This window comes from Chrysoperla carnea, chromosome 1 (assembly GCF_905475395.1).
Source record: "Chrysoperla carnea chromosome 1, inChrCarn1.1, whole genome shotgun sequence".
Classification (NCBI taxonomy): domain Eukaryota; kingdom Metazoa; phylum Arthropoda; class Insecta; order Neuroptera; family Chrysopidae; genus Chrysoperla; species Chrysoperla carnea.
The window spans coordinates 52,766,540-52,779,784 of record NC_058337.1 but is presented as its reverse complement, the minus strand read 5'-3'; the positions used below and the strand labels follow the sequence as shown (position 1 = coordinate 52,779,784).

The window sequence follows — 13,245 nt, the reverse complement described above, 5'->3', positions numbered from 1 at the left end:
TATTTACAGGGACGATCTGATTCATTAGCCAGCGTATATTCAGGAGCTGGCGATGGTCGATACGGCCATGTGACTGTTCGAGGACAAGTTGAATTTGGTTTGCAATATAATTATAAAGCTGGTGCACTTGAAATTCATGTGAAACAGTGTCGTGATCTGGCACCAGTCGATACAAAACGTAATCGATCCGATCCATACGTTAAAGTATATTTATTACCCGATAAATCGAAGAGTGGTAAACGAAAAACAAAAGTGAAAAAGCATACGTTAAATCCGATATTTGATGAAACATTAAAATTCCATATGACATTAAATAGTTTAGAAACACGAACGTTATGGCTAACCGTTTGGCATTCGGACATGTTTGGACGTAATGATTTCTTGGGTGAAGTCATGATGGCTTTAGAAAATAAAGTTTTCGATGATCCTACACCACAATGGTACACATTACAAGAGCGAGTAAGTAAAAAGATCCTTTAAAATTTTCTTCTCTTTTCTAATGTTCTCGATTTTGGTTTTAGACGGAGCCGTATGACGATTTAATGTCATACAAAGGTGACATTATTGTTGGTTTGAAGTTTGTACCGCCTGCACCCGATATGGCTGTCTCGAAAAAAGGCAAACGTTCCAAAGGTGCTTTACATATTTTAATCAAAGAAGCAAAGAATTTAACTGCTGTCAAAGCTAATGGTACTTCAGATCCATTTTGTAAAACGTAAGTACCTTTAGTTTTTGTAAAATAATTTGACTCGAATTATTAATTAATGAATTTAATTCGGCAAGAGCAGTTTGACTACTCTCATGGCTGTGATTTTGAATTTAAGACCATTTCCGAGTTGAATCCAATAAATTACGTTCCTTTTTGTTTTTTGTTTTTAAATGAAAGAGTAGATTCTTTATCGAAGAACTATTCTGCCTACACCTTCTGAAGAAGAGTGTATCGTAAAATAAAAATAATATCCTGTTGAAACAAATAGGGAAAATTTTAAAATTCACATTCATTGAAATCGGAAAAAGTAATTCCAATTTCCTATTTGATGAACACCAGTGGGTTCAGATTTACGTTCAAGACAACCTTTTAGTCACTTGATCTATTTATAGTTCTTTTAAGAATTGATGATAGAAGATAGGAACAAAAAAATTCACTCTTCATTCCGATTGAAGCCTAGTAATAATTCGAATCGGGTTAAATAGGATTGATCGGGAAAACTAATTCTCGATTAATTCCGATTTATTTAAATAAGTATTAAAATAATTACTGCAATTTTGCAAACGCTTCAAAAAGGATAAAGGATATTCTTTTATTGATCTTTTGTGCTTCCGGATCGAATTCGTGATGGAATAGAATAAATCACGAATATAGAATATACTAAATTTTTCTTTTAATTTTCAGTTATCTCTTACCTGATAAGGGACGAAGTTCTAAACAAAAGACATCGATACAACGGCGAACATGTAATCCAACATGGAATTGTACATTTATATACGATGACGTTAGTTTACAAGAATTAGCTGAACGATCCTTGGAGCTAACAATATGGGATCATGATCGCCTGGCAAGCAATGAATTTTTAGGCGGTGTGCGATTCTCTTTAGGTACAGGTACGTTATTATATAATTAATGTCTCTTTCAAATCGATACCTTATGCCACTCTCGGCTTTATTATCGAGACAATCCTCCACTATGTTGAGAAAACTATGTTCTAAACTCTTAAATTGTTTGAAAATAATAATCAAGATTATGCCTCATAAAAAAAAACTGTATTAATTATAAAATGGACTTAAAATTATTTATATTCTTCGAAGATGAGTAGTGCAAAAAAAAAAAAAACAATATTATGTAATTCGTAAAAGAATACCTAGTACTTTAGATGTAAATGCTAATATAGTTAATGAAAACTAAAAAAGCTTAATTTTCGATCTCTAATTTTAATTGTAGAAAATTGTCTCAATCTTATGGGACTAAATTTAACGAGTATGTACATCTAACTGTTTTTAATTTCGTTTTTATGAAATTAAATTTCTATAATTTAAAATTGAAATTTTAGGAAAAAATAATGGAAAATCCGTTGATTGGATGGATGCAACTGGTAAAGAACTAACATTGTGGCAAGATATGTTAAATCGACCCAATTTTTGGGTAGAAGGATGTGTACCATTACGAGCATCATTAGAAAATCGTATTTCCTAGCAGAAAGCATATTTTAATGTTGCTTATGAAATTACTGAGGATAGTGATGATTTTTTTATCTAAAAAAATGTGATGCGAGTGGCCAATTTGGAAATGACAAGAATTTTTATCAGGTTTGGAAAGTGAAGGAAATTATATTTTAGAGGCATTTTTATAATAAGATGCCCAAACCAAAAAGAATCGGATAGAGGGGAAAGTTTTTTTGCTAAAAGAAACGTTAGCAGGTTTTGCAGTTGTGGAATCAACGAGATACGGTTTGCAATACGAATCTCGGTGCAGTACAGAAGAATGATAATAACAATCTATAATTTTTATGCTTATGTACTAACGTTGCTTTCCAAGGACTACAAGTTATTTTGTCTCTATCCTATTCTCTTTGATGCCTTCTAGAATAACTGTTCAAAAAATCTCTTTATATAAATGTTAAACTAGTTGTAAGTAAATAAGTTTTATACCCCCTCTCTTCACATTTATTGTGTATTTTCAAAATTGTGTTCCTTATTATCAATCAGGTTCAATTTCTATAAACTGATTGATTTCATTGTAAAATATAATTATAATATTTGCACACTGGAATTTGAGCTGAATCCAAAAGTACTAAAAATATTGTTGTCACTTTTTAAACATAACAAAGTGATTCAAAATTATTAATGTACATGTGTTGTAATTGAATAATTTTGTAACCAAATTGAAAGTAGCATAGATTTCTACAAATAGAATTAAAATAAATGTTTAATGCCACAAAAGTTTATTTCTTCGTAGAATAGATTTGGTGATAATTTTACCTAATAAGCTCTTTTGATGACGACAGTTTATATGAAGAGCTAAAAGCAAGTTTCATATTATTTTATGTTACACGGAATTTTAGAATCGTAGCCCATATGTATAAGGAATATGTAATAATGTTATGGCCTACAAAAACGAATTGGTTTTAAATAGGAATGTTGGGAAAATTGTATATCCGATTCTTTCTGATTGATTTCCAATTTCTTTCAAGAGAAAAGCTTTGGTAGTTTTTTACTAGAGTACTGCATGTGCTTTATAGGTTCTACCAAATTCATAAACTTAAATATAAAAGCTTAAAACATTCTGCCATTCTTAATCCATCGACTATAGATGGGGATTTTGAATCCTCAGTCCATGGATCACAGTCAAAGAGAATGATTCAACATAATATGAAACTTACTGGAACAGACTACAGGCCTTGAGGTTGAAAATTAGTAATCTGAATGGGAATCCGGAAATTGAACATTGCCGAATTTTGTAGTATTATAATTGAAATTCCATTTGTAGAATTCTGTATCTACTTCCAATTAAATTTACTTATAAGATTTGAAATAATTAATAAAAATTGTTGGTATGTATTTAAAAATAAAAAACATAAAAATTCTTTATAAGTGTATTTTGAATGATGTTAAAATTAATTATATTATATAAATGGCTTTATAAATATATTTTTATAAAATATTTGTGTATGTTGTCCTGTAAATAAATCTCAAATTGATCACTGCCATTGGTTTGTGCAAAAACCTTGGTTTTAAAATTATGTATTCGACACATAATAATGTGGCATCAATTGTATCAATATTAGAAACACTTTTATTATAATTAATATTCAAATTAAAGTAAGTTCTCTGATTAGTAAAATTCATTTTCTTTCAAAAATGATATCCTTTAAGGACTCATAAAAGGTTAATAAAGATAAGTAAAATGAAGGAAAAATATTCGAATTTTGGTAGATCAATTTCGGCTATCAATAGCAAAAGCAATTAGCAAGCAACGAAAAAAAATCATATAAGCCTATATGTATTTAATTAATGCTTGCTGCTCTTATAATGTAAAAAGCTGAAATAAGATCGTCATTTTGAATATTTTTATTTTATGGGTTCTTATATTTTTGAAATAAAATGGACTTTTGTAGTTTTTGACCCAAATGATGTCTCATTTAACATATATTAATTTAAAAAAGGAAAATTCTAATTTAGATTGATAAGGAATTGAAAAAATATCACAGTCACGTTAATCGTTAAATAAATTCTGACTAAACCTTTTTTTCTTCGACTTAATTCTATATTATTCGATTACTTCTAATATATGTATACCAAAAATAAAATTCTACATGAAGATTTTTGTTATCTATGAATGTCTGAAAATGAAAAGCGACACGGAATATTTCTTTCTAATGAGTGATTTTCAATTTTAAGGCGATTTTTTAAATGCTTTATTTAAAAGATAAAAGCCTTTTTTTTAATTTTTTTTCCAAACTTATATTTAGAAGGCAAAGTATTTTAGTTATATGTTTGGCCCATGATTTAGCAATGTATAGTAATCCGTACCTACATTTGCGACTTTTGTATATTAGGTCGAACATTTTATTAATAATTTAAATAAATATGGCAACAACGAATTTTCTTTTCTTTTGATATGTATTTCCATTTAATTGTGTCTCAATGGTTCGGAAAATTTAGACAATCCTCTAATTAATGAAAAATTGATTTTATTTTATTTCCAATTAGAGGAATTTTTTTCAAATCGTATGTTTTTATGTACTAAAGAGTATATTATTAAGAGGAAAAATTCTTTAAAATTGAACTCCTAGGATGATTTCGTAACAATTTTTTTTTTTATAGATTTTTTCACTATGAAGGTATTTTTAAGAAGTTAAAAGTACGCTTGATTTGAAATTCTTTTTAATTTATGCAAATTTTTTAAGTTAATTCACTTTAAAAGCCTCAAAAATCTCAAATTTAGATTGAAATTAGTATAGAATGGGAGCTTTCAATAAAAAAGAGTTTTTCTGTCGTAAATGTAGCATTTTCAATTTACTTTCTTTGGTGCGTACATTACTTAATGTAAAAATTAAATTTGATTAAATATATAAATAGTATATTTAAGACAAGTTAAAATTTCTGTCAAACTGTCAATACAAATAGCCAAATTAAAGGTACTCCGAACCCTTCTACCTCTCTTTTTTACTCAAATTTAAACGAGCATCTCGCGACAGCGAGGTTTAGGAAGAACTTAAACACAGTAAAAAACTATTTATAAACAAATCTCAGACTTTTATGCACAAAATAATTATTTGAACTAGGTATAAAGAAAAAATATTTTTTTAAGAAATTACAAACGTTAATCAAGGTTAATTATCGATATAATTTACAAATTACTGATAAAATAATTGCGTCTTTCTTTAGTCATATTGATCTGATTTGAAATACCCATAAACAACTCAAGTCAATCAAAATTAATTCAATCGAAACTAATCACACATTATATAAATTAAAAACTATAATCTGTGAAACTAATTCAATATTTGTATCAGATTTTCTTAAGATAGGTTAACTGTTTTTCGAAAGAAAAGATATCACAAATTCATCGGTTAGTAAACATAATACTGAGTTACCTAGTTCGACGTCTATAAGATTTAACAAAATTGCTTTACTTTGATCTTGCGTCAGCAAAGTGCTCGTAGCTATCATTTATATCTAATACCTATACACCTAAAACATTTGTACTTATATTTAATGTGTGCCAATTGTATTTAAAAATAATTGACTGATCACTATAATATTTCTTGAATAATTTTGTTTTTGTAATTAATTGAATGTCTTCCTCTCCTATTCTTAAAATAATAAACAAATAAAATAAATTGAATCTTATATTCCTAAATAATATAAAAAGTATAAAATTGTAGATTTGATCTCCTTTTACCTTCGTATTTTAATGTACATATCAATCATGTTATAAAAACATTTATAAATAACTATAATAAAATATCAATTTTTAATTTATATTCTTGTTTTTTTAAATTATGCTTTGCATTCCTGATGTATTCCTGAAATTCAATATTAAAAATTCATCATGATTAATATAATTTTATCTTCCAATCCTAGCCTATTCGTGAAATCTGATATAAGTAAGTAGTAATTCATAATTCATTTAATTTTCATTTTATAGACTGGTTTTAGGGTTGAAAAATAAGTCGAAAATCTGTTCTAGACGCTCATATTAATTTATGTTTTTCCAAAATAAAATTCCCTGACTTTTCCAGGCTTTCCATGACCAAATTATTACTTTTAAATTGCTTTGAAAGAAAATAGAACGAAAATTTTACAAAAAACCAACAGGGAAAATGACTCAAGATATTAACATCACATGCACCATTTCTAAAATAATTCGTATGAGATTTTAATATTTATTTAAATACTATAGTGCCAGCAAAGTGGGAAGTACAAGCGAAAACATCACGGTGCAGACTCTCATTCAATTATTAAAGCACCTTAACTGTTTTGCGATTAGTGGCGCGATAGTAAATGCCGTATAGAAGAAGGCGCGATCCCGGTGCATGTTTATATTACGCACAAAACTTTTGTTCTGTCTCGCTTGTTTTCGGTGGTCCATCACATAGAGGAACATAGGGTGCTGGCAATATAGTAATTTAAATATATGGAATTTAATGCTAAAATGTCAACGCCGCGGGTAAAAAATATATAAACCTAACCTGTTAGTCTCAGCTGTTTTTTCAATGAATGAAAAGACAAAAGATACCTACTTCATTTTACATTTTAATATGCTGTGACATATTTTCTCCCCAAGAACCAATCGATCGATTTCATTTTTTTTACCATGGTTGAATAGAGAATTTTATACTCTTTCAAATGAGGTATAACAAGGTAGGGGGTGCCATTTGAAATTTCAAAGTTGGGGTAGCTGGGGTTCTAGAGATGAAACCTAAAATTTTCTTGGTGCCATTTTTGAACTTCCCCCTCGATATCTAAATCGAATTTTTTTCACACAAAACAATAACCACATCAGGCCAAGAGTTATTAAGGATACTTTTAAAATAATCACACGGTATATACAAAACTACTAACGTTAAACATTTCATTTCTGACAACCTAATAAAAGAGAAAAGAGATCAGATTTTAGTCAGCTCCGTATAGTTAGCAGATAAAATTGTTATTTTTCACTCAAACTATTTCCATTCATTTGGGAATTGTTTGGGAGGATTTGGGAATATAATTTTAGAATTTGGGAATTATTAGTTTTCCTGTAATTAATGATTCTTTTTTCAGCGTATAGTTAGCAGGTAGGAAATTAAATCCACTTAATTTTTATGTTATTCGCAAGGAAATCATTTGGGAATTACGATAAACACGGTTTCAGAGTTTGGGAATGTATAATTAATTAATTACACCTATTTTTTAGTTGATTGATAGGTTATGTTAATTAACCGTACACCTGAACCATTAATTGTTATATAGCAGTATGGCGCCAATATTCAAATATTACTGAATAATTTATTTTATAATTTATGTAAATGTTAAGTTTTATTTTGCCTTAAAACTGTTCTTATTCAATTGCAAATCGTTTGGGAAGATTTAGGAATATATTTTTATTATTTAGGACTGATTAGTTTTCATTTAATTAATTAGTTCTTCAAAGCGTATACTTAGAAGGTAAAAAATTAAATTTTCACCATTTTTACGTTATTTGATAATAATTTACATGGAGACTAATCTAATTAATTTGGGAATCACATTAAACACGGTTTCATCATTTGGGAAAGTATAATTAATTTATTAAATACATTTATTTTTTAGTTGATTTTTGTGGTTATATTAATGGCGGCAATATTCAAATGATACTTCATTTTAAAATACGATATATTATCACTATATTGGCATAGATAATATATGGTGTTTAATGCATTCCCGTTTTTAATTGATATAATTTCGCAAACTCAAGTACGCCTGATCCCTGCTTCATATAAAGAGTTTATAGCATATACTTGAAACTCGATAAATAACTTTTGTCGATAAAAAAAAGCTTCAAACAAAACATTTTGGGTGAATATGCGCACATCTTACGCAGATATTTATAAACTTGACCTAAGATTTCAAGTTCAATGAAAAGCTCAATCTACTCCGTAATTGGTAACAGATAGAGAAACACTTTAAATTAGAAAGTTTTTATGGTTAAAAATGTAACATTTTTGTTCGAAACATTTGCCGAAAACAGTATAGTTAACGAAAAAACGGACTGAAAAGTTTTACCCAAAATAATTATAACTTATAATTGTTTTTACGTCATCAAGACACTCTTCGAAAAATATTTTCTAATAAATCCAATAAAAGTGGTTTATTTTTCCATAAAAACCATTTTTTGTTCAAATTGGAATGAAGAAACACGCAAAAAAATTAAAACTCTGTCTCAACTATTCGGTTATTTACAAAAAAAAAAATAAGTGCTCGGCTATTGTTTGTAAGTTATGGATCAGATTGAATTTTTTATTGAACCCGAAAACTTGATCGAATTGAATACCCGTATAAGATGTGTACCTTATTTTTCGAGTTTTACGTATACCGGGGTACCGGGGTACAACTTATTTTTCGAGTTTTACGTATATATCAAGTTAAAAACTCTGTAAAATACTCAAACCAACTCAACCAAATATGTGAAATTATATAGTACAAAAAGAAAACCAAATTAAATACATTTCAAATACCTCCTACGCTAGCTTGTACCTGTACCTACTATAAGAGAATAAATATTTTATTTACAATTTTATCAATACAAATGCAGTTTTTATTTCATGATCAATTTATTTATCTTTATTAGAATAAACAGTTAGACTATCGATAATTTTCCTTCCTATCCACATCTTATCCACACTTCACACTTCTTAATTAACACTTCTTTTATTGGACGAATTATTAATCTTTAATAAAAATAAGAAAAATTTGAAAGTAATTTCGCATAAAGGATTAATCTGCACCTACATAAAAAATGATACAAATGATCATATAGAAAATATCCATTGAATATTTTGACATTAATCAGTCCCAAATAATAAAATTCCAAAATCTGAATATTTTGACATTAATCACTCCCAAAACACTTCAAACAAACCTTCACAAACGATTCCTGATCTTTGAAAATTTCCCGATTAAATAAAAATAGTTTTAATGTCAAATAAACATTTACATAAATTAAAAAACAAAATTATTGTAAATGAAGTAACATTTGAATATTGCCGCCATTAATATAACAACAAAAAATCAACTAAAAAATAAATGTAATAAATAAATTAATTATACTTTCCCAAATGATGAAACCGTGTTTAATGTGATTCCCAAATTAATTAGATTAGTCTCCATGTAAACTATTATCAAATAACGTAAAAATGGCGAAAATCTAATTTTTTACCTTCTAAGTATACGCTTTGAAAAACTAGTTAATTACATGAAAACTAATCAGTCCTAAATAATAAAAATATATTCCTAAATCTTCCCAAACGATTTCCAATTGAATAAGAACAGTTTTAAGGCAAAATAAAACTTAACATTTACATAAATTATAAAATAAATTATTCAGTAATATTTGAATATTGGCGCCATACTGCTATATAACAATTAATGGTTCAGGTGTACGGTTAATTAACATAACCTATCAATCAACTAAAAAATAGGTGTAATTAATTAATTATGCATTCCCAAACTCTGAAACCGTGTTTATCGTAATTCCCAAATGATTTCCTTTCGAATAACATAAAAATTAAGTGGATTTAATTTCCTACCTGCTAACTATACGCTGAAAAAAGAATCATTAATTACAGGAAAACTAATAATTCCCAAATTCTAAGATTATATTCCCAAATCCTCCCAAACGATTCCCAAATGAATGGAAATAGTTTGAGTGAAAAATAACAATTTTATCTGCTAACTATACGGAGCTATTTTAGTCTCAATTTTGCTATTCAATTTCAAAATAAGAACTTAGGTGCCAATTGCTGTACGGTGTAAAAAATGGAAAGGCCAATAAAGAATAAATACAACATGTAGTAAAAACTATCTTTATTATTAGATAATTTTTTTAACAATAAATGAAAATACATTATAGATTAATATAGAATATATTAAATGAAAAATATATAAAATCACGAAATAATATGTAAAAAAAAGTACAAAATTTTTATACAGTCAATAAACGTACAAGTTCGAACGGAAGAGTGAAATGTGGCATACGGTACACGCAAGTTCGTGCTATTAATCATTCTAATACGCAAGAAAGGTGTCAAATCAATTAAAAAAAAATTTTTTTAAAAAATCGCCTTCTAGGAGATTTTCTATCGCGATGTAACTATATAAGTGATATTTCTTTGTCACGTTGAATAAATTTCCACCAAAAGGAAGCATGATGTACGAATATTTACTGTATTTTGTAGTGCCATTCGTTCAAAATAAATATTGTAATTAAAATAAAAATGAATTCAAGTTAATCTTTTTTTTTAAATTCAAGTTATTTCATTCGTTAAAAATTTTGAAAACAAAGACAATTTGATAGAGTCAACATTTATCTGTACAATAAAAATTATAGCATTGAAATGACATTTATTTAATATTAACAAGGTTCATTTAGCCGACAATGGTTGCGTTACTTTTTATTTACAGGCGCTCACTTTATTTACAATAGACAAGTTATCGGTGGCGTTAAGTTTGTCAGTATGAAATGAAAGTGAGGGGCGTTAATTTATTCAGTAAACATGCTTGTATCGGCAAAATGTATCTAATATTAAATTTAAATACAACTCAATAAATGGCGATGAAAATAATAAAAATTTCATCTACATTTTGTGTATTGACTTTGTTCAACATTCTCTGGTAGATTTGATATGTGATGATACACCATTAACACCAAAATTAATTACAGAGTTGGGAAACAAAACCGTCTATATTGATAGGTAAAGGCCCTACAATTGTAGAAATATCTAAACCATACGACTCAAAATGAAATTAAAAAACTGGCGCCAGGAAATTGTATTCCATGAAATCACCAAGCTGTTTCAAAAATTTTGCAGGGTGTCTCAACCTGTTAGCCCCATTGTAAAAGAAACTTCTATCTATGTCAATTAGATCCGTTGAACACTTGATTCATTTTTTCAAATTTTAATTTTTGGTTGTGGTTAATAAACATTTTACAGAAAATATATCGTTAAAATATTTTTTATACATAATCTAAAAGCTTTAATTTCACACACAACAATTCAAAGGAGTGAGAGGAGCTTTTTTTCATTTTACAGAAAAATTTGTGAAATTTGTAGAATTAATTACATTATCTTGATTCCGGTTTCAATTTTGGCGGTTTAAACGTTTTTAATTTTTTAGTGGTTTTATCTTTTTTTGATTTTGATGATCCTGCTTGGAAATTCTGCCAGCTATTTACACGATTTTGTCGTGATTCCTGTAAAGATAGATATTGTAAAATTAACAAAAAATTAAAGTGGGTAATATTGCGAAATGTAAAGGAGAAATTTTATGAAATTTCTGAATCGAAGAAATACTTGTCACATCCACCCATATTAGTTTACCACAAATTTTTTATTTAGATGGCCATTTATCTTTGGCCTTTTTTTGGGGTGCAGTTAATAAAATAAGATAGTGACATGTTTGTGTATGATATCCTTGCCGATAAATAAATTATTACCTCAAAATTTTTCTGCCATTCTTTTTCTAAATTCCTTTGTTCCTCTTCTTCAATTTCTGCTTCCCGTTTTCGTTTTCGCTCTTCTTGATCTCTAATTTGTAATTCACGACGTTTTCGCTCCATATCTGCGAATAATTTCATGGTTAACACATATACAGCATGTTTATATTTTTCCGGATCATCTTCAGGTATTACTGGATTTTTGCCTTCTTTTTTTAATTTTTTCCGTTTTTCTGCAATCTTTATAAAATTTATTAGTAAAATTTTTTTATGAAAAATTAAACTTTCTTTGCAGCTACCCCTTTGATTGATGTAAATAAAGAGTTTATATACTTACCATTAAATCTGTGCGCCCTTTCGCTTCGTCAATAACGTCAAGACATTTTCGTCTTGTATCATCACATTCTAAAATTTTCCATGCTTTGTTAATGATTTCAAATGCTTGTTGTGCTCGTTCTGCGTCGTCTTGATTTTTGTCTGGATGAACTAAAATTGAAAAACGACGATATTTCTTTTTAATTTCATCGATAGGTGTATCAGGATCGATTTGTAAAACTTCGAATGGATTTAAATTAAAATATGTTGAACCCGGACGCAATAAACGTTCTATTTGTTGTTTTGGTGTTAGGACGGAATCTCTTTTCTCAATTTCTTTTACCTAAATAATCATAAATCGTTTACAAAAATTGTATTCAAAACTTAACCTAGAAACTTGTTTCAGTTAATCTTTATGCTTTTATCATGAAATCATAAAGATATTATTTAATTTTAGTCATTTAATTACCTCTGTGTAATATTCATTGAATTCAATTTCTTTTGGCGCAATGTTATCACTTTTATTTATATCATTTGCCATAGAAGCCATTTCGAAACGAAATTGGCTTCTTGTCTGTCAAATGGTAAAATAAACATCTTCTTCACATGACATTTATTCATCATTTTAAATTTCACTCAACGACATCTTTTGTCATAACGATCGTACGAATTCCATATAGATTTTACTGCCATCTAGTATAAATTTAGTAAACTAAGCGTTAAATAATTTTCTCAATTTTCTTCCTTATACTTCTGTATTTCGCTAGCAGATAGCCGGTCGATTACCAGTATTAAAAAAAAATAAAGCATGCATATTTTTTGTCGAAGCATAGTTTCCAAAACAATTTATTAAATGTAATAACAATACTCATAATATTTACTTACCTCATAAAACTTACAATCAGTTAAAAATCCGTTCAAGGATTTAATGTGTTTCGGATTTAAATTATAGATACATTTCTGCTTCTCTTTTTAAATTTCATTTAAGGCCGCTTTTTAACACTAAGATATTAGCGTCCGCAGAGATTTATGCAATAATTTCTACTTTTCTTGCGACATTTTTTATCAAATTGATTAGACCAACAAACTTGTTTTTACTATTGACAAAAAATCAACATTTTTGAATGTAATATTTATATAACAGCGCCAAAATATGATTTATAAGAAACAAGAATGCAAGTGAAAACAAACAATTGTCTGAGTTAATTGTTGAAATACCCAGTATAGAAAGTATTGAATGTTAGTGCATGCAT

The 13,245-nt window shown here is 28.0% G+C and overlaps 2 protein-coding genes across 2 annotated transcripts in view; one reads left to right on the top strand and one right to left on the bottom strand.

The window, feature by feature from the left end:
- Positions 1-3,561, top strand: part of LOC123305822 (serine-rich adhesin for platelets-like) — a 233,997-nt gene extending 230,436 nt beyond the window's left edge. Inside the window, exons 7-10 of the mRNA XM_044887655.1 lie at positions 10-459; positions 522-715; positions 1,394-1,602; positions 2,049-3,561. Coding sequence (XP_044743590.1) covers positions 10-459; positions 522-715; positions 1,394-1,602; positions 2,049-2,191 — 996 coding nt within the window. The 3' untranslated portion in view covers positions 2,192-3,561. The remainder of the gene's footprint in view (positions 1-9; positions 460-521; positions 716-1,393; positions 1,603-2,048) is intronic.
- A 7,268-nt stretch (positions 3,562-10,829) lies between these two features.
- On the bottom strand, positions 10,830-12,596 carry LOC123301338 (dnaJ homolog subfamily C member 8). The gene is made up of 4 exons (XM_044884079.1): positions 12,462-12,596; positions 12,015-12,335; positions 11,678-11,917; positions 10,830-11,434 (listed from the first exon to the last, which is right to left on the bottom strand). Exons 1-4 carry the CDS (start codon positions 12,540-12,542, stop codon positions 11,306-11,308), a joined length of 771 nt encoding a protein of 256 aa, XP_044740014.1. The 5' UTR covers positions 12,543-12,596; the 3' UTR covers positions 10,830-11,305.
- Positions 12,597-13,245: the final 649 nt, after the last annotated feature.

Coding starts and splice junctions, on each gene's coding strand:
- LOC123301338 (XM_044884079.1), bottom strand. CDS start 12,542: ATGGCTTCTATGGCAAATGATATAAATAAAAGTGATAACATTGCGCCA. Junction 11,918..12,014: donor AAGGGCGCACAGATTTAATG/GTAAGTATATAA, acceptor AATTTTATAAAG/ATTGCAGAAAAACGGAAAAA. Junction 11,435..11,677: donor AATGGCAGAAAAATTTTGAG/GTAATAATTTAT, acceptor CTATCTTTACAG/GAATCACGACAAAATCGTGT.